This window comes from Athene cunicularia (genome assembly GCF_003259725.1).
Source record: "Athene cunicularia isolate RWA chromosome 8 unlocalized genomic scaffold, athCun1 chr8_part1, whole genome shotgun sequence".
NCBI classification, from domain to species: Eukaryota; Metazoa; Chordata; class Aves; order Strigiformes; family Strigidae; genus Athene; species Athene cunicularia.
Genome location: NW_020799109.1, coordinates 28,890,299 through 28,912,094, shown reverse-complemented (window position 1 = coordinate 28,912,094; position 21,796 = coordinate 28,890,299). Strand labels below are relative to the sequence as shown.

The following is a 21,796-nucleotide window of genomic DNA, read 5'->3' as shown; positions in this document are numbered from 1 at the left end:
TCAGTAGGATGTGGCAAAGTTGGGCTTGAATCTGTTCTAACTGGGAGGGGGGGAGGTGGTTTGTCCATGGCGGGGCATTTGGCTTTGGTTGGCTTGTTTTTAATGTTTGCGAGCACTTCAGACTGCTTTCTGCCACTAAACCACCTCTGTTCGATGATCTGCTTATGGTGCAAAAGGTTCGATCAGCTCTGGCTTCTGAGTGCTACCTGCCCCCAAGTTTCAGATGTGAAAATTACAGCTGGAAGTTTCGCTGCTGAAGCTAGTGGGAGTTGACCACCAGCCTACAGTGAAGCATCCCTGAGTAGACCCACAGCTTGTGGTGTTAGGACTGTAAAGAGAAAAATAGAAAATACTTAAATTTGATCTGCAATGTTTTGTTCAACAACAGTGTAGCAATAACTGGGCATGCGGGGATGCGGTCAAAAACTTCCATGCCTTCCTCAGTTATTAGCCATGAGATAAACTGGTTGGCAGGAGCAGGATGCAGGTTAAAACTGAGAAGGCAAATTCATCTGTGTTCATTCAGCTTCCTGGGGAGTCAACATTTCTCAGGGAATCTGGTTTTCAATAATCTCTGCAACATTATGCCTTATTTTTGTTGCTATTTTAGATCATTTTCCAGTTTTGGGGGGATTTTTTTCCACTCCAGTGTGTTAGTGATAATTTTCCAGACCTTTTGATCATTTTGCTGCCAGATCCTCGCTCGCTATGGCAACCCAATTGGCATTTGGGATGGGGTTAGGAGAAAAACTGGTGCAGATTCTTTGCCAGCACTCTGAAATACATGTCTTTCTTCTGCAACTTCCGTGGCACATGCAAGCTGCATCCTCCTGAAGTGATGGAGAGCTGCTGCTGGGAGCTGAGAAACTTTTTGGCATGTGATAAATTCCTTTCTCCTTTTTCCCACACCCCAAAAATACAGTTTGAGGGTAATTCAGAGGGGTTTTTTTAATTTGGGTTGGATTCAGCAAATAATTTGGACTCTTCCACCCCAAAAAGATGGGAAGTTACTGTTTTTTAAAGCAGTTGGGTTGTTTTGAAATTGACCCAAATTTTTATTAAAAAAGAAAGAGGGAGAGGGAAAAGGATAACATGAAATGGGAGGAGAAGATTTCATTTTCAGTTCAGGAAACATTTTTGATTGATCTGAATTTGGATTGCAATGCAAGTTCCCAAAATTGGTGGTGGGTAGGAGGGTGCTGGGGGGAAATGCCGCTGCCATGAGCATCTGATGCTTCTGCTGTTGGTCACGGCCTTGGTTGATTCTCCAGTAGGGCTTGTTGGCCACAACTGGAGTTGGCCTCTGGGTCTAGATGGGCCATTACTCTGAATTGATGTGATTTGCTCCCATCTCCATGATAGTACATATCTTATAGCAATTTTGTGTGCTTTACGGACTGAATGAACACTTCTCCACCTTTAAAAGTATCTTTCACAAATTAGTTCAAGTGCTTTGTTTCCAAACAGCCATGATAGACACTCCTGTGTTGGGAGAGGAGGTGGCTTTGTGAGGGTCCAGGGTAGCTTTGCAGTGCTTGTGAATACTAGCTTCTTTCTTGATTTGTTTCTGGGATTTTTGGTTTGTTTTATGGCTTTAGACTGTGAAAATTGGTGACAGAAATGGCCCATTGGTTTCACAATGTTCCTCCTTTTTCTGGGAAATAAATAAATAAGTAGATGCACAAAAAGCCATTTTGCTAGCTGAAATTTTCCATGTCTCATCTCACAGCAGCCTGTTTTGGAAAATCGGAGCAAAAATCTGTTCATCCATTTGTAAGTTTTGGAAAGGTTGGAGCAAGGAGGAGAACTTTTATGTCAATTGTAAGGAAAAAAAAAACCAACTTCTCTTATTTCCCATTTCCTGGAATGGTGTGTGTCAGTGTATTTGCAAATTCCAGCTTCCATTTATGTTAGAAATAGCTGTTTGTGTTTTGATGTTGATTTTCTCAGTGGCTTTATGTAAACATGGTGAAAATATCCAACTGAGGTTTAAAGCTCCCTGTGATTACTTAATATTGAAGTGTTCCACCTTGGTTACCCAGACTGTTGATACCCATTTAAGGTAGACACCATATACTTTTCTGAGGAGACATTTACATTGCTGTCTGTCACATGGACCCTTGAACTGGCAGTGTGCAGACCCAGCTGTAGGTGCTTTAGTATCTTCCACTAAGCTCTGAGAGTTTATTTATTCATTCTGAGCACAGGGTCTTGAAGGTGACTTTGTGTTTAAAGATAAGATCCAAGACACTGGGTTTTCCTTTGTGTCTGGGGTTTGCTGTTGCAGAAGAAAGTAGGCTGCAAATATAGCTGCATCGGAAAAAGAACAGGAGCTTACATAGGTGCATGGGGTCTGGGGGCTTTTCTGCACAAAGAAAGTTTGGGAAGAGCAGCTCAAGCCCATGCTATCATGGATGAGTTGAGGAAGCAATCCCCAACTCTGCTGACTTGGTTGTGACTACGTGTATGAGTACATGGAGGATCCAGACAGCCAGCTGCAAGCCACTTAATGTGTACCTGTCCTCAAATATGAGGCAAATGGGAGTATTTTTGTACCAAGTTCAGTGCTGTTGATCTTCAGTGTTCACAAATGTAGACTCAGGCTCCAGGATATATTGAGATTGGCTTAAAATAAGGTGATTAGTTACTGGTTTTGTTTGCAGGGGCATTTGGTGACATCATGGCTGTGCCTCTGTTTGCTGGCTGTTGTTTTAGACCTGGAGATGTAACAACATATGTTTAAAGAAAAACAGTGAGCTAGTGTGACTCCTGAAGCTGGGTCTCCATGTGCCCAAGTCAGTATTGTGGATGGTGATTAAATTGCAAAAGGTCAGAAGAAGGATGATGTTCAATGTGTGTTTCAGAGTCCAGCTACATTCTGCATGGGTCTGTGCAGGAGTTTTGGGGTACCTGGGGAGGAGCTTCCATGCCTTTGTTGTCCGTATCACCCCGCAGGGGCACCCACCAGTCTAGGAAAGGATTTGGTCTAGACCTTGTCCATCTGATGCACAAGTAAAACGTCCATGCTTCAGTGGCAGATGAGTGCCTTGGTGGGAAAGGAGGCATTTCATCCCACCTGCGGCTGTGCGAGAGGACAGTGAGAGCAGCCCGCAATGCTCCACCAGTGGCACTGCCACACCGGGCATCTCTGGTTTCCCTACCAGAAGGTCACACCAAAGGCCAGCTCAGAGCTCAGTGGAAGAATTGTCCTCCTCTCTTGAAACTCTGTTGTTGGGTGGATTGTTCCCCCCCCAGTACGTCTTCGGCACAGTGGAGGCAGGGAAGAAAACCCTTCTGAAAATCACAACCTAATTACTCCCATCTGCTCCAGCACTGCTTCCCATTTCTGCCTGCCAGGATGCTTGTCTCCAATGCTAAGTAGCACATTATTTTTGATAAGTTGCAATCATTTACTTGAAATCTCCTTCTCCTTTAAAATGTCCCCCTGGAAAGGCAATTCAGCAAGTTGGGAATGGGGAGAAACAACCACAAGAAAACCTGTCCAGAAGCAGCCCATCTTGGGCAGAAGGGTAAGCATTTCTCCTGTACTCATTAAAACCACACAGCAGGTTTCTTTTTAGGGTGGGTTTGTTTAAACGTCCAGCTGCTGGGACCAGCCCTTGGCTGGTGGTGTCAGCAAACAGCTGTAGAGTTGCTGTCACCTCATGTGTTTGGAGGGGATCTTAACCAGGCAGTTACAGCAGATTTCATGGGACCGTGGTTTTGACTGCTGAAGTCAGCAGTTGAGGAACCAATGGCCAGGCCGGCTCTGTGGGAACCTCTTCTTTCATCATCGCAACCTGGGTTGGCTTCATGTCATTCACTGTGTCTTCTTCTTCTAAGATGTCCTCATTGCATCCCTGAATAGTCTATTCTCACAGCTCCACCTTGCCTTAGCCTCCTTTGGTGTCTTCTGCTTGGTCTTCGGCTTCCATCCCAGAAGTCCTGGCCGGCACGTAACTGGGGATGAGCATACACACATGCAGTAGCACCCAAGGGGAGACGCAAGGATGAGAAATGGTGGGGAATGCTGTACTGCTGCAGTCTACATCCCCTTGTGAGTGGGTATGTCCCATGCTGGGAGTCTGACTGGGACAGTCCCCTGCTTCTTGCATCTTTTCAGCTTGAGGACACTGACCACACTAAGATGAATTGCCCTTTCTACAAGAACGGTAGAGCTTGGAGGTTTGAGCATCCTTTTCTGTTGTCACTGCTGAGCCACAGTCTCCTGCTAAGCTGCTGCCATCACCCCCATCATGTTTGATTGCCTTCATCATGTTGTTCTGCCTGTGTTGCCCACCTCTGATCTGGAGGGTTTGGAAGGGGTGGAGAGCACAGAGTTGCTAAGCTGAAGCATTTCAAGATGGCCTTGGAGAAAAGAGGTGGCTGTGTGCAGAAGAAGCTGAGCTGGCTTCTCAGGTCACTTTGGAAGAATGCTCCCGATAAAAAGGAGTAAATAAGGGATGGTGGCATGGAGCCTGGTACCCACTTTTGTGGATTTCTTGGTTGTCTTTACAGGCCCAGGCCATCCTCAGGCTGTAGTTTGTTTCAAAAGCATATACCACCACCATGGCTGGCAAGGGCTGTTTCTCCTGCCCTGTGCCATGCACCCTGGCTGTACGTTAAGCTGTGGGGACACCCCAGCATGCAGGGACACCAGGCACAAGTACTGTGGTGTGGGGACACAGACACATTTGGGGTGCTGGCTGCCCGTCTCATGCGAGCATGGAGCTGGCTGCTCTGCAGGTGCTCCTCGGAGATGCCCAGGTTGGCAGGAAACATCTTGGAGCATCTGAAAGCTTTGCCAATTTGATGCAGTTTCCATCCCCTGTCCCTGAATCACAGGGCGGGCAAGGAGCCGGGGAGTTATTTTTGGCTTTTCCTCCTCGCCTGATTCTCTGTGGCCAGACCTGCCACTGCCTCCCTGTGTCCCGCACCGCAGCCACGCCACCGAGCCAGCCCAGGACTGGGATTTGGATGATGTCCCCTGCGCACTGTGGCTGTGATACCTTCCTCGAGAGGGAGAAGGAGCGAGTGTGTGAGCCGGGAGCCATTTCCCAGCTGCTGGAACGGGTCTCTGTGACCCTGGTGGCGTCTGTGACCGGACCACAAGCTGGTGGCTTGGCGGTCCCCAGCTGCTCCCACTGCTGGCATTGGTGACGGTGACAGTGACTCTGCTACAGCTGTGCTCCTCGGTTGCCCTCCATGGTCAGCCAGGTGCCGTTTTGCAGTGGTGCAAGCGGGAACAAGGCACGTGGCTTGGCTCTGCTATTAAAATGCATCCATACACACACACACACACATATATATATATATATATATATATATTTGCATGTGTGCATATATATATATATATCTACAAAAATGCATTTTGAGGCAGCAGGGGACCTCAGTGAGGGCTGAGCACCCTCTAGCGGCATTTGTCGCTGCTCCAGGGCTGCCAAGCCAGCAGGAAAGCGGCCAAGGACAGAAAGTCTTGCATGAATTTTCCTCCCCCCGGCTGCCAGTCGCTATCTTTCTTTTTGTTCTTCCTTTTTTTTTCTTCTCTTTAATCAGAAGCAGCAAATGGCAGGTCCTGAGGATGCTGGGGCACAGGCAAGAGCACAGCCACAGCCCCTTGTCTCCAGCTTGCTACTGGACCGCCAAGGGTCATTCTGCGTAATTTATTTTATTTTTATTTGTTGGGAAAGCCAGCAGCCTGGGGAGAGTTGGGGGCCTTTTGCGATCAGCCGCCCAGGCACTGCAGGTCTGGTGATTCCTGTACTGGCTCACCCCGAGCCTCCTCAGCTGGCAGAGCAGGAGCCACATCCCATCGCGGGGGGGTGGGTAGGGGTGGGTGGGTGTATGCATTTTGGAGGGTCAGAGCTGCTGAGGAGCCCAGCACCCCAGGCAATCTGGCAGAAGGTGCATTGGAGCCAGGGACAGTGCCGGGAAGATAAAAAAGGAGCTTTTAAATAATCATTTTGTCTTCTCCTTGGCTGAGCCCAGCCTTCTAGGGATAAATAGGCAGCATCAGTTCTGCTTAGACACATTGGCCTTTCCATTTATTTGCTCTCTAGCCTTATTCTGAGTGGGAAGCCAAGCCCAGGCTATCTCCACATAGCCCCCGGCTGGGTTCGGTTCTCTGCTGCAGGGATGTGCGTCCATCAGATGCTCGGGATGCACACACCCAGCGGGTGCTGGTCTGTGCATGTTGCACAGTGATGAAGCTTAGGGGTTATACAGTGCTTTTCATCAGGAAGCAGCTCTCTAAACATAAACTAATTAATCACTTGTGCCTACCTGTCAGGTCAATGATTCCTGAGATTTTTAATCTAAAAATATTTCCCTTTTGAAATCCAGATGCACCTGCTTTGGCAACTCCGCTTTTGATTAGTTTATTGAGGGGGTGGGGTTTTTTGGTTTTTTGGGGGGTTTGGGTTTTTTTTTTTATGTGTATTGCTTTCCATTTGTATTTGGGCTTTTGATGTGCTTTAATTTAGTGATTTTTTTTTCCCCTGGAAAAATAGGAATTTGATCTCTTTTTTTCATAGCAAGTTTGTCTCTCACCCATAGCCTGTCATCTCCCCACTTTACTCTTGTTTTTTAAGGTTTTTGGCTTACCTTTATCTCTCATTTCAGTTTATGGACAGCAGACCCCAAAAGATTTTCTTGATGAAATCTGACCTCTCCCCTCGGATTTATTCATCGGCGAAGCACGTGGCTGGGTGCTGGTGGTGCCATGGGAAGCCTCCCACGGTGCAGGGAAATGCCAGTCCTGTTTCCTCAGGGCTCAGCAACTGGCACCCAGCTCTTGATTTGGCACTATGCCGCCATCCCTCTGTATAGAAACTGATTCTCTCTAGCGTGAAGTTATTTATTATTAGCTAATCTTACTGGCAAATTTACTATTGTTGGGCTTTTTTCTATCTTTTCTTTCCCCCTGACCTTCTCACCTTTGTTGACATTGAGTGTTTTAATCACAAAAATGCCCATAAATGCTAGAGTCCTGAAAATAATTATTTCAGCAGAGTTTGAAGCTTTAAAAAAAGTTCTTTTTACTGTTAGCCAAACCTCTCAACAGGGTCTTTTACTTTCATTTTATATTGATAATAGCTATATCTTTTAACTTACTTCAGAGTGAGGAAGACCATACTAGGTTTTTGCCCAGGTATTTTAACTGCTCTGGTTTTACTTCTTATTGCCAACTGATTTTAGACTTTTTTTTTTTTTTTTTTAAATGACAGGGAAAATCACTTCCTCTTGTTCGTGCGGCAGATTCTGAGGGTCAAATTCATTTTGGGTATAAATGGGAACGACTTTATTAAAATCCATGCAATCTTACCCAGCTCTGGATGTGCATGAGCTTGTGCTTGGGGAAGGTATGTGTGTTTACAAAGTGCTTTGAGCTCCTGTGCTGGACAAGATGGGGAAATAAAATTAATTTCTCTGAGGAAATGCCTTTTTTATTCATGCATCAAGGATTTGTTTTATTTTATTTCTTTTGCAGCTGCACACACCTGTGCTTGTGTGCATGTGGAAATCTCCTATGCCTCTGTGTTCAAACAGACCTTGGGGGGGACACACGGCAGGCACATAGGGCACCTCCATCCTTCAAACCTGGGACATCCTGAGTGGTCAGGATGCTCCCATGTGGTTTTTGCAGGAAAGCCCTTGAAGGAGAAGGACTTTCACTCAAAGCAATAATTGAGGTGGAAAGTACAGATGGGAGGAAAATTCTCTCCTTGGAAAGTTGCTCCAGGAGGATTAATTTGTTGTTGCCCCTTTTCTTAGCATAGTTTAGACTTCAATGGAATAGCTGGATTCTAAAAAAAAGACATTTTCCAAAGAATAAAATTTATTTTATACATATTTTTGCTTGGTTTTCCACTCCGTGGCTAAAAGCATGCAGGAGACACTGAGGCATGATCAGCCCTGGGCTCTGTGCGTCTTTTTCTGCCATCTGGGGTTGATGGCTGATACAAATGGTGCAGGATCAGGCTTTAAATGATGTGTTAGATGACATGAGAGGACCCCTAGGTGAGCTGAGGTCTGGGCTAGAGACTCCCAGCTTCCCATCACATGCTTGAGTTGGGGATATGGTCCCTATCACTTCTGGCAGCAAGAATGGGTACATTTATTGGGTTTTTGGTTGGTGTTACTAGCAGTTTTGCTGCATATTTGAATGCAAAGTGTGGCTTTCTGGGTTATTTCTGTGGTGGGCTCTCTGCTGGCTCTGCCCTACTTCTTCCCTGCGGAAAGGAGGGGAAGAGGCAGGGAGGGGAGTGGGGAGCTGGATTGTGCCTGTCACTACTGCTGGGCTAAAAAGCTGAGAAGCTGCCCTCAGTGATGAGCACCAGGATGCAGACTGCCTGTTGGGGTACCCTTGGAAAAGGAAAAAAAACCTTGTTGATGGGAATTGAGTCCTGCTGGTCCAACCCGGGATGAGCATCCCCTTCCCCGAGTTAAGCCCCAAGTGCAGCTCAGGCTTTTCTCTCCCCTTTGTGTCTCCTGCAGTGCTGAGCATCCGGGGAGCACAGGAAGAGGAGCCCACAGACCCCCAACTGATGCGGTTAGACAACATGCTCCTGGCCGAGGGGGTAGCAGGCCCCGAAAAAGGAGGTGGCTCAGCCGCTGCTGCTGCTGCTGCTGCTGCATCAGGAGGAGCCGGCTCAGACAACTCGGTGGAGCACTCTGACTACAGAGCCAAACTCTCCCAGATCCGGCAGATCTACCACACGGAGCTGGAGAAGTACGAGCAGGTAACAGGCTCCTTCGCGGCGGAGGGCAGGGCTGCCCAGGGGTGGTAGTCATGGTATGGTGGGAACAGGAGCTGGAGCAGCCGAGAGAGCCGCAGCACCGCGGCATGGATGTGCACAGCCTGGATCACTACTGACATCTATTGTTAGGAGTGTATGGGCAAGTGCAAACTGTTGCTTGGTATTGGACTGAAAACGTGATTTTGGGGGGGGTTTGTGCTGGGATGTGGCAAGAGAATAGGCTCAGTGTGGGTTGCCCCTTTGATTTTTTGCTTTTCACTCCTCCCCTAATATCTTGCCAAAAATTGGCCCTCTGAAGGGGGAGTCCTCTTTGAAGTGCTGGCCTCAGTGCAAGCAGTTTCCCAAGCAAGGCTTGAATCAAAATCTTCCTCGAATACTTTTTCTGCTTGAAAAGTTCTTTTTCTAGAAAAAAAAAAAAGTGTCTTTTTTCTTGTGGAAAATGATTCTTAAGAAAAAGAAAAACTATTTGGGTCATGAATGCAGCTATTGGTAACACTGACAATTGCATGAAAAGCTTCGCAGGCTAACGCTCAGAGCCAGTTTCTTTCAAACACTTCCAGATGTTTTGCAGACCTCTCTTCGCTGTTGTGCGGCTTGCTCTTGTGATGAATGTGGTTTCTACCCCAAAGTTGTGGTTTATGGAGTGCAAGCAAGAAAGCATCCCTGCTTTTTGGGTGCACAATGGGCTCTGCAGCCAGGGGCCAGGCAGGGTTTCAGGTCCGTGGTTTAACACCATCTCTGCCAATGCGACGGGGCTGTGAGCAGCCACTGGTGTCAGGGCCTGTAGGGGCGAGCCAACCCAGGCCCCGTTTTACACAGTAACTGGTGCTTGGTGGGGCTGGGGGATGTCTTGCCTCTTCAGGTGACATATTGCCCAAGCTGAGGGTGCTGGTTGGCATCTTCAGACCTACACCCAGAGGTGATGTGCAGCTACCTTAGATGGGTGCCCCTGTGTCAGAGCTGGAGTCAGGGTGGCCGTGCAGGGCTCTGGTGTTGGAGAATCCGAGTGTGGTCACACCATGAAATACATTTTGGAAGAGCATTAGAGGAGGAAGGGTAGCAGGGCCTAGTGAGCAGGCAGGGGCAGGTTGGAAGCATGACCTTTGGTGGCTGTTCTGAGCCCCTGCTGTCACTCTTTCAAGGCACAGAGATGGGGTGGTGCAGCGTTGAGGGAGCCTCAACTATCTCATGTGGATAGGAGTGGAGAGCACGTCAGGGCTCATCTTCCAGACCCCAGGCTGAAGAGGGGGAAAGAGACCCCATGTCCTCTGCCACCCAGGCCCATGGAGAGCAGAGCCAGAGCCAGGCTTCAGGGAAGGACCTTCTGCTCCTTCCTCCCCTTGGGTGGGATTTTTGTTTGTTTGTTTTTCTGATTTTGTTTCTGCATCATTTTTGCTCCCCAAAGGGACACCCAGGTAAGAGAAGCCTTTATCCCAGTCCCATAGGGTGAGATGGACCACGTCTTTCTCCCTCACAACCCACTGACGGGGTTGGTTTTGCCACTGAGTTGTTTTGCAAATGGCTGTGCCGGTCCACATCTCCAGTATCATTGCCTGCAGTCCTGCAAAACCAGGGTTCAGGGTTTCTCAACCTCCACCCCCCTCTCTCCAGTCCCATTGTTGATGGCTGGGGATGCTCAGCGCCTGGCTTCTCATGGTGTCTGGCTGCTGCTGTGACAGCACTGCGCTCGCTGGCAATTTTGCCTTTAATGCTCCTTATTTCATGCCAAGAGACAAGCTGAAATTGCTCGGGCGTCAGGGAGCAAAGACGCACCCAGCTGAGAGCTCTCGTAGCCAGCACTCACACTAGGAGATGGGAGCTGTCAGCTGAAGCTGGTGATGGGCAATTGGAGGGGCTCTGCTGGCCTCAGGGACATCTCCTTGTTGGGTCTGAGCCATGGATGGAGGATTCAGCTTGAAAGAGTGGGGTGGGAGATAGTAAGTCAAGCCCATGTTGCTAGTCCACAAAATCAGTGTTTCTTTGCCCTGCTAGCCCCTTTTTCCCCATCACAGGATGGGAACTGGGAATGCTGTCCCCAGAGCAGCTGCCTGTGTCTCAGGAGCACCGAAGGTTTCTCGAGCCATTGGTGTCCAAGTGCTGCTCTCAGCCTGGTTTTTGGGGCTCAGTTCTGGGAATCAGAGGATCCTGTTGAGCCTGTGAGGTGCTCCGTGGGGATGGACAAATGGAGTGGCCTCAAAATCCTTCCCTTGTCTCCCCTACTCCTCTCGCTGCCCTGTCCTCAAAGCACAGCATGAGGACAGTGGGAGCAGCCAGACAGTGCTGTGCCAGCAACAAACTAATTGGGATTGCTACCTGCTTGCCCTTACTTGTCAGGGCTCCTGCTTCACCCAAGCTTTAATTATCATCATTATTTACTTCTTATCTGATGTGCTAAGAGTGCAGAACAGGGCTGTGTCTCTCTGGGAACTGCTCCTCTGAAGCATGAGGGGCTCTGCAGGACATGTGGTGTCCTGCAGCGGGAGGAGGGACACTGGGTCAAAAGGTTCATGGTCCTCCTCAGATACATCTACAGGTCCTCCAGTCCTATCCAGAAAAACAGTGACTGGAACTGCTTCATGCTTTACATGAGTCCTAGGGCTTCACCTGCCCCAGCTCCATCCATGATCCCTGAGAGCAAAAAAGTTGGTTCCTTCCTTTTTCATCATGTTTGCTGGGAGTCTCATGCCCTCTGCTCAGCAGATGAGAGAAGTTTATCTCTCTCCCAAGAGCCAACCCACTCTTGTTCTGGGTCTGCCCTACAAAGCCCCAGCCATTGAGGCCTCCACTTGCCTCTCTGTCCTTAGCAGTGTTGCCTCTGTGCTGTCCTTGACACCGTCGAATGACCTTCCGATCCTGGGGTTTCTTTTGCTTTTCTTACCATCCCAGGCATGCAATGAATTCACCACCCACGTGATGAACCTGCTGCGTGAGCAGAGCCGGACCCGACCTATCTCACCAAAGGAGATAGAGCGGATGGTGAGCATCATCCACCGCAAGTTCAGCTCCATCCAGATGCAATTGAAGCAAAGCACGTGTGAAGCCGTCATGATCTTGCGCTCCCGATTTCTGGATGCACGGTGAGTTCGCTCCACAAAGCCTCTCTCCCCACCCACCATGCAGTATTATTCAGGCTGGGGGAAGGTGTTTTGAGGTTCTGGGTTGAATTGAGGTGCCTCTGAAGGGCCATGTCTCTTGGTCTTGAGCCTCAGTGGCTATTTACCTTCCTTTTGTTGCCTGTGGCTCAGCAGGTAGGGGACAGCAATTCAAGACATCCAGTGTCGGTCTCAGGGAGGCTCCCAGTTGTATCTTGAGAATTGCGCATCCTGGTTTTGCTGTGGCAGAAGGAAATTATGTGGTATATTCCAACAGCCTTCTGTAGTGAAAATGTGCACTTCAGTTAGGGATGAAAGCTAATCCTCTAGCCCACCCTGTCCCTTCTATATTGGCTGTAGAATTATTTCACTCCCCAGGGTGGTTATATGTAGGCTGTGGCTTGGACTGCAGCTTGGGATGGGGAGGAGAGGCAACTATACTGGGGATACAAGGGAAGAGGTAGCAGACAGATAATGCCTAGCTGTAAATAGAACAGACTTCCCCAAGGATATATCCAGCAGTGCTTTCTCAACACAGAGCTTTGCAGAGTAGCAGTGATACCTTTGGCCCGGGGGAGCCAGGTGTCAGGAGTCACTTTCCTAGGCGTAGGACTGGGTGCCAGTTTTAAGACTCTTCTGTGAGCTGGAGGGCACAGCAATAATTTGAGTTGAGACTTATTTATTTTGGAAGGTGATGAGAGAGGAGTCATCAGCAAGGTGCAGATGGGAAGCTTCCTCACCATGAGTCTTTTCCACTGCTTGCTCCCAGGAGCAGGGGAAAGAGGGACGGAAGTAGGGAAAGTCAGAGTATCTAAAACTGCATTCCTATTTCTGGATCCCTGGCACTGATCTCCTTTCCTTTTCCCCCCTTCTTTTTTCATACTAAGGCGGAAGAGACGAAACTTCAACAAGCAGGCTACAGAAATCCTGAATGAGTATTTCTATTCCCATCTCAGCAACCCTTACCCCAGTGAGGAAGCCAAAGAAGAGCTAGCCAAGAAATGTGGCATCACAGTCTCACAGGTGAGTGAGCTCAGAAATACAGCAAAGATACCTTAGTGTGGTGAAGGGCACTCTGGACCTCAGTGAAGTCAGTCATGTCTCAGTGTTGAGCATTTAATTACTAAATGAGTTTAGTGCAAGTTAGTGTAAGTGAATGGGAAAGTGGACAGCAGACTTGCAAACTGAAGCCATGGTGGAAAAAGGGAGTTGGGAAGAGAATTTAGAAGACTTCATGAAGTGATGGCTGTGTGTGCAGCCAAGGTGTTAACAGCACAGAGATGATGTGGTGTGACCCACAGAAACAAAGTCTTCTCCTCAAGGAATTAGTGCTGAGTTGGCTTGCAAGAAGAGCTTGTTTGAGTCCATTTTTTAAGCCAAGGGATTGGAAGGCAGTAGGAAGAGATGCGCAGATTTTGCTCAATAAGGTGGAATGGACAAGGTCCTGATGGGAAGGGTTGGATCAGACAGGCTAATGGTTGTAGTTTGTGTTCAAGGAGGATGGGCTTTCACAGGGTCGTTTCTCTCCATCATTACTCTTGTGCTGCAGGACATGACATCTCCCTGACTTGCTTATCCCTCAAAGAAAGGTGGTCAGTAAAGACAAATGGAATTATTTCCATACATTCAAGGCAGCCACATAGTTCCTGGAGTCTGTAGCTTTGACCTGGGATCTGCTGGGATTTGTGAGGAGTGCAGTCAGTCCTTGAAGTGTTCAGCTGTACATTGCTCAGGCCTGCCGTTCTTTATTTCCTCTCTTTGGAGCAAGCTACATGATTGAAAGCCAATCTATATGGCCTCTGGTAGTCTTGTCCTCGTGTGAGCTTAGCACTCCCTCTAGGCTCCTATTGTATTCCTCATCTTGGGCTGCTTCCCAGCCCCAGGCACATGCCTGTTTGTTACTTAAGTAAACTGAAGACAGCCGTAGCATCTGGTGTCCTTGTGAGAGCATGTCTGCCTTCAGCAGGAGCAACAGCATCCAAGGGTAGGTGTCATCACCACGTTGAATGCCTGCTGAGTGACTCTGATTGCATCCCCTGGGTCAGAAGACCCAAACATTGATTCTGCCCAGTTATCTACAAAAGACAGCACATATTGGCTTAAGTAATACTACAGCTGTCCTGATGCTTCCCCTCTCACTTTTAATTTATCTGTTCACACTTACAACTTTTCCCTCACAAAGAGAAAATGCCCAGGAGAAATGCTGCTCTTAGGATATTTTTTGACCATGCTGTATCAAGGCTGCTTTGTGGTGGCTCCAGGATCTCCCTCCCTTTGTCCAAAGAAGGTAGAAACAAAGACACATCCAGGTTTCTGGTTTTGCTGAGGCTAAGTGAGGACATGGGACATCGTGAATGTGTGCAAGTCATGAGCAGAGTTGATCTGAACTGACCGGGCTAGGCAAATTTTAAGATGAAGATCAACTGTGGTAGCCATTCATCCCGACTTCCTTCTCTGTGGTGCGCAGAGTTCACCCACCAGCTCCAGCATTTGAAGTCAGAAGAGGTGTTGGAGAGATGGCCAAGAGGGAAGATCACAAAGGAGCACATTGTCATTAATGGGAAAGCTGGACCAAGAAGTGGAATGGAGCTCCTTGCAAACAGCTCCTGCTCCTGGTGCCATCGAAATGTTCACCCCAAGATCTGTGTTGGATGCTGATCTGAGTTACTACCTTTTGCCTCCTAGGAGTCTCTGGAGGTTATATTTTCTTTTTCCTGCTCTGCAGCAGCACAGGATTGGATACCTGCAGTTCAGTAGCAGGTAAATTGGTGGATGAAGCCACTTCTGTGTAGAAGCTGCTGAATGCTCTAGGAGCACTGCAGATAGAAAGCATCATAGGAATAAAAGCTTATAGGTTTCAGTTATCAACACCCATGCCAAAACAATTTCCCTGAATCATGAGCTTCCAGGATGAACATCCAGTATTGTCTTCTGTGTCTTGGTGTGTGGACAGTCCATTTAGAAGGGGGAGCACTGATGTGTTGGCTCACCAGCAAGCAAAGGGAGTATGTCCTGAGTCCCACCAAAGAGGTTGATCTCCTAGCTCAAAATTGCAGCTCCAGGCGATCCTGGGAGTGTTGGAACTCTTCTGGGAGAATTGCGGCATCCTTTGGCATTTGCCTAGTCTCTTCATCCTGATGAGCTTTCTCAAACAAGGTCAATAGCAGCTGGAAGGTGTCTTCTGCTTAGAGACCTGCATGTAGGAAGATAGTGCCCTGATTATGTGTTCAGTGCTGTCACAGAAACTGAGAGCTGCTTCCAAAACTGTAGGTTGAATATTTCCCACATTTCTGAAATAGTTCAATGTGACATAGTGCCCACAAGTGAACAGGATTATCATTAGCAGGGTACTGAGTGGGATCTTGGGAATGCTGAGTTCGTGGTGGTTAGGGAGGTATCCTGACATTTTTTCTGGAAAGCAGTTCTGGTGAGATACCACAGCCTGGTTTCACAGACTTTGGAGTTATGCTATCACTGTGCTGAACCTCTGACATGCAAACTTTGGGGTGTTTATTACAGACACCTGGCAGGTTGTCTGAGTGACCTTTCTGTCAAGCATTCATACTACTGATCCCAGGGTATCACCCTGGCAGTCTGCAAGGATCAGTGCTTGGACCTCAATTTTGGGCTTTCTGAGGATTGTGCATTACACTGCTACAGGCACAGGGAAACAGCTTTCACCAGGACTGGCATGAGCAGAGCTGCACCACCTCATTCTACCTTCAGATCTGGCCCATTATTTTCAGTCACACTTATGACTTGTGAAGAAGTTCATCCTGCTTCTTTCTTTTTTTTAAATAAATACACTAGCCCCATTCAGCACACTTCTGGGCACTTAGACACATCAGACCCATGCTGGTCTCTGGGCAAACATGATGGAAACATCTCCTGCCTCTTTCCAAGGGACACACTTCTTCCCTGGGACCAAAGTTAGGTCTTATGGCAAGCCCTGTACTCCCTCTTCAGCCTCCTCCTGAAGCTCCCAGTTTATGTAGTGGTTCATGTTGAACCACACAAAGCCAAATTGAGCTGGATGAAGAGCATCCACTTCTGGCCTTTTGTACTGATTTCACTCGGATCGAAAGCCGAGCTTCAGTGATATCAGGGCAATTTTGTGTGTTGACCAGGCCCAGGTAAATCTGTTGGGGGTTCTCTCTGAAAGCCACACTGGAATTTGGGGCATCTGGGAAACAGAGCATCTGCCCCTGTCAGAGGAGTAGTAAGGAGGAGGCAAGTAAAAAATTTCAAAATGACACACACTGTTTTCAGGTTGTGCAATTTCAGGGTTATTTGAGTTTCTCAGGTGTTTTTAAAGCCGTTTGATATATTTGTGGGGTGGGTCGAGCAGTTCCGTGGAGGAACCAGATATATCCGTACAAATCCAGCACTTTCAAGGGGGTCCCACAACCTTTCCTGGTCTTGGTGTGGCACAAGCGAGTAGAAGGTGCTTCCTTCCAAGGCTAGGAAAATGGGGGTTGGGGAAAAGAATATGCACTGCTTAACCTGAACTAATCCACCTTCCTCACTCAGCCGCACGCGCCAGAGCTGAAACATTAACATCTTTGTCTTCTTTTAAACTTGCTCTAGGTATCAAACTGGTTTGGAAATAAGAGAATCCGGTACAAGAAGAACATAGGTAAATTTCAAGAGGAAGCCAATATTTATGCTGCCAAAACGGCTGTCACGGCTACCAATGTGTCAGCCCATGGAAGCCAGGCTAACTCACCCTCAACTCCCAATTCAGCTGGTTAGTTTTTGTTTTTGTTTATTTTGGGTCGTTAGTGTTCGTTTTTCTGTTTGTTTCCCCCACTCCCTCTAATCTCTCTCTTGTTTTCTCCTTTTGGTTAATTCAATTTTTATTTTCTGGTTTTGGATGTCTCACTTTTGTGGTCTCAAAAAAAAAAAAATTAAAAGAGAGATGGGTTTGGTTTTGGGCATTTTTTTTTTGCAGGGGGGTACTTTATTTTCACTGCTTTTTTCCCCCTCTTTTTTCTTTTCTCTTATTTTTTCTCTTCCCCTTCCCTGTTCTGGTTCTCATTGGAAAAACAATATGATCAGACCTTGTGACTGACAGTGCCGCATTGGGGGTTATATGCATGGATGGTAAACACAAAAACAGAGGAATGATCTGAAAAAAGTGGCTGGGACTGCTTGCACTTTGGGGGGAGAAAAAAAATAATTAAAAAGTCATTGCATAATGGTTTTGTTTCACTGAGGCAGAAAGCATGAGTGGCCCTAATGGATAAAACCCAGCATTTCTGGGATGTCCTAACTCATGCCATTTTGGGGATTGTTTTGGGTAGATTTTTATCCTTTGATTTTCTTTCTGTTGTGGTTACCTTTGATTGCTTACATGACAGTGTCTGGATCACCTGCAAGTGTGCTCTGTGTGAATTTTATTTTTCCTTTGTGTCACCACGATCCAGGGAAATCCATGGGTCATTTCCTTCCCTTTCCCCCTTCGCTGCCCATTTGCTGTGGTTTCCATTTGTTTGTTTTGAGGGTCAAAGGCACAGAGCACTTTGCCCAGATTTCAACTCCTCGGCTAGAGAACAATGCCTAGTTCATGTGTGGTGCCTGCCACAAGGACAGCCAACCCAAAAATGATCCCAGGCTGCAGTCAGCTGGTTGTGCTCTGCTCTTGAGAGCACTGGAAAATGGGGATTTGTTTTAAAGGAGGGAAAAAAGTGAACTTCATGGGTACCATGTACTTTTGTTATCTATGCAAATATCTGTGTGCCTGTTTTCTTTTTAGGGGTGGGAGGGAGAGTGGGAATGTGGCACTCTTGCGCCTTTGAGCTCAGTGTCTGCTTATGGTACCCTTTCACCAGGGCATGATGCTTGCTGTTATCAGGTAGGCTACTAAGAGGAAGGAAACGGTGGGGGAGCAAAGATGATGGCGGACAGCAGAAGCTGGATGTTAAGTAGACTACCAGCTATACACTGTGCAAATGCTGGTTGCTATCAGGACATGCTTTATAGTGAGCATAACCCTACCTGGACAGATATCAGAGTAATCACACCTCAGATGTAGAGGATTTGAGTGGAAAGTGGAGAGCCAGGGATCAAACAAGGGGAGAAATGAGTGGCGTGGGTCTTTGGCTGATGTCCCAAACCAGCCCCACAGTGGGAAGGCAAAGGCAGTTTTAAAAATGTCATCATTTCCAAACAGCTCACTCAGAATACCTGGTCAGGTGGGGTCTCTTGATGTTAACACCCCTCTGTAGAAAAGGCTGGAGAGTAGAGAGCAGAATTGCATGGGTTGAGGGAGATGCCTACTGCCTGTGATGCTGTCCTAAAGTCCACGTCAGCTTGGACCAAAGAGACACAGCTTTCCTTCTTTTTTCTTCGACCAGAGTCAGATCCAAAGGTCTGGAATAGTAAGGAAAGAGTTTCAAATTGCTTAAATGGGTTTAGATCTGGGCTGCATGTAGTGGAATAGTCATTTCCCCAGTGCCTGCCCAGTTAAATAGTGCTTCAGTGTGAGGCTGTTTCTTCACCTTCCCCACAGGCAGTAACACAGCTGTTTCAAAGATAAATTGGCTGGTACCCTGCCGTAAAGAGCTAAGATAATCCCTGGATAACACTACATTTTCAGGGAAGGACAAACAGTCTTGTTATTAACGGGTAAGACTTGAGCTCCTGGGTCCTCTTTCTGGCTCACTTGACTGTACTCCAGAAACGTCAATCTCTTTTCACGTGCCTAATGTGGCAGCAGTGCTAAAGCAGCACATCAGTGCAAGGGGGCCATGGAGATCCTTCTTCTGCTAGAAGCAGTGTTTCTAACCTGGCCCTCCCTGTACACTGCAGCAGTTGTCAGCACTGAAGTAGTCTGGGCCAGCTTGCAAATAGTGAGTTTGGATGTCCTTGTAAGTCCTCTTGTGAGAAGATAGCTGGAGGGGCCTCAGGATTTTACCTCCAACAGTGGCATCCCAGATTGAGATCTCCCCAGCCTGAACCACGTGGATGTAACAGCTCATTCAAGCATCTCTGCGTTGTCACACTGTGGGGAAAAAGGCACATTCTGAGGACATCAGGAGTTGTGTGACCTCCCCTGCTTCAGGTTGTCCTGTAGGTGCTAGCAGCAAGAAGCACACCTGTACACATTAAGTCTGAAATACCTGTCTGTGAAAGAGTTGGAGGCTGGTGTCAAGGGCCATGAGCCTTCCAGTTGTGCTGAATTGCCCTGGGAGGGACATGGAAGTGGATGAAGAGGTGAAGAACTAAGATGGATGATGCCTCTACTTTTACACCATGGACTTCTTTCTGTTTTCAGATCATTGGCTGAGACTTTGGTAAGGAAGAGGCTTGAACAAAGATGGGATTTGCTGGGAATTTGTAAGGACCTTCTGGTTTAAATACACTGTGGGGCATGTGAAAAGAAAGAGCATAGGCAGAGGACAGGTCATGAGAAAGAAGCAACCAGCATTATAGTCCCTGGAGGGCCATGATGTTGGAAGAGGAGGTGGAACTGGATGTGATGGGACCTGGGACAGGAACTAAATTCATTTCTGCTGTGGCTACGCGGGCCCATCTGTTCTCTGCATTGATGCCCATGTTACTGGAGATTGGTGAATGGCTACAGTCAGTCAAAGAGATTGGCCACACATTGACAAGGGCAAGGATTGCATCTGTCTAACCATCTGGCACGTTCAAAGCAGGGTCCCCCATCCTCAGTCACCCAGGCCTGAATGTCAAACACCTTTTCATCCTGAATACGCACAGTTGGACTTTATCAGCCAGATGTTCAAATAAGCTGAGATGTCTGGCTCATTTGGGCTAACAACTCCCCATCCTCACTTTGATTGCCTGGACAATCTCAGCACAAAAACCACATGGCAGATGAAAGCTGTTTTGTGTGGGCAGACCCTTTTGCCTACCAGAGTCCTCAAGGGCCACACACAGGTGATGACATCCAGTGAAGTCTTCCATGCAGAGCAGTCAAAATTGTCCTGAATTATTGTTTTCCTGCTCACCCTTTTGTTGTGTAAAAATCTTCTGGCAAAGCTGCTGATGGAGGGAATACGTGCTGTCTGGAAGTGTACTTCATCAGGCACAGATCTGATTACTGTATGTTACCTTCTCTACCTTCCTCCATTTGTGGCAATCACTTGTGCAGAGTGCAGCACTAGAGAGGACCCAGCTTCATTCAGCAGAGAGGCTGTTGTGGTCGTGGTGTCATTGTCTTGAGTATTGGTTGACAAATGAAAAAGAACAAATGTCCTGCTGGGTCATCCCAGGCTTTTAGACCTGCTGTCAAACTCGGTGGCTTTGTCCAGCTGAGGACCTACATCAAGTTCTTCCCTCATCTTTGGCCATGGTAGAAACACAATGAAAAGTTACAGAGCGGGTAAGTTCTCTGCTCTCAGTGCATATATGTCATTGCCATTGACTTCAACTAGGAGTCGACTTCAGTGGTTCGGTGTGCTGGATCTCTGTCTCATAGGTGGTAGGAGGATGGCTTGATTTCAGCTCCAATCAACATCATTACCGTGTTTGTGTATTATTGATGCCATTTGAATTCTCACATACTTGAAAGGACTTGTTATAGGTCCTGGAAAATTTAAGGTGGAAGTTGAGACTGTCAAAATGTTAGAGAAGACATCGGAGAGGCTGGAGAGTAAGATCTCTGAAGAGCTGGAGAAGTGGTGCAAGAAATAGCAGCAGTCAAGTTTGTGAAAATTTTTGAATTGGAGGCAAACTTGAAGTGGGTTTTGCTCATCAGAAGTGTTAGGGGTGGAAAAGATCTCTTTGCAGGCATTGTTATCATGTAGGCTTTCACCCAGTGTCAAGATCAGACTGCCATAGCTTGTTTAAACATTTCCAGCACTGTTTCTGAATCTGGTGATGACCTGATAGAAATTCACCACCAAGGAATAGTGTTGATAGGTCTTGCGTTTGGTAAGAGATCTGGATGCTGAAGACGAACCACTGTTCCATACTGCTGCAAGTCATGAAAAGTGTTAGTTTTTCTGGTGGTTTGGGTTTTTTTTGTGTCTACACACAGTAGCATCACGGGACTTCCATGGTCAGAGCCCTTTCCTCCTGGGTTCACAAGCTCAAAGGTGGTTGTTACCTCTCAGTTCTTGAGGAGCCCCAGATCAAATTATGACCACTGAAGACCTTTGGAGTGTTCACAATGGAGCCTTTCAGAGGGACATATTAGATTTATGATGGAGTGTCCTCTAGTGGAAGGATTTGACTTGCATTCCTGGATCTTGTCTCCATGGAGAATACAAGAGTCTTAATTTTCTGGGCTCTTCACATTTGTGCCTCTTCTCCCACCCCAGTGTATCATCCCCTCTTAGCCGTGTCTCTGAGACTTTGGGCCATCGTAATTTTCATACATGCCTAGTACATAGACAGAGGAGTGCTGAAGCAGCAGAGCAGCAGCGCAAAGGGCTTTCTGCAATTACAGCTCTGATAAAAATGCATCCATACATGCGGTTCCATTGGTATGCGCATATTTATCTTTGCATCCACATCAGCAGCATGACATATTTACCGTTTAGATATGCACATATATTGTAAAAATACCCTGTTGCCAATAGCAGTGTATATCTTGTAAGTGACATCTCCAGTGCTCCTCATGATTTCCAAGACACCAGCACTCCAGAACTACAGTTGTGGCTGTTTGTTTATTTTTATTTCCTCCCTCCCAGTTTCAATTTTACGGTCAGGTTTGTTAAGTTTCAATAAAATATCAGTTAAGTTTATGGCATTTTTATTTCTTATTATTGTTATAATTTTCTTTTGGTAGGGGAAGGTGGGATGAAATATTGCTCTGCTGGGGGTAGAGCAATAGCGGTGCCCTGTCAGGTGCTCAGGGATTCCCGAGTCCTCTTCCTAGATCTGTCACTGATTATTTGTGTGATCTCAAAGGTTTCTGCTCACCCTTAAAGAATAGGAGAATATTCTCTTCTTGTGAGCGGTAGCTGCAAAGTC

At 47.3% G+C, this 21,796-nt stretch overlaps 1 protein-coding gene across 1 annotated transcript in view; it reads left to right on the top strand.

Annotated features, from left to right (window-relative positions):
- The window catches only part of PBX1 (PBX homeobox 1), a 127,605-nt gene that overhangs the window by 92,083 nt on the left and 13,726 nt on the right, over positions 1–21,796 (top strand). Inside the window, exons 2-5 of the mRNA XM_026854079.1 lie at positions 8,497–8,741; positions 11,646–11,836; positions 12,739–12,874; positions 16,439–16,598. Of these exons, the coding sequence (XP_026709880.1) occupies positions 8,497–8,741; positions 11,646–11,836; positions 12,739–12,874; positions 16,439–16,598 (732 nt within the window). The remainder of the gene's footprint in view (positions 1–8,496; positions 8,742–11,645; positions 11,837–12,738; positions 12,875–16,438; positions 16,599–21,796) is intronic.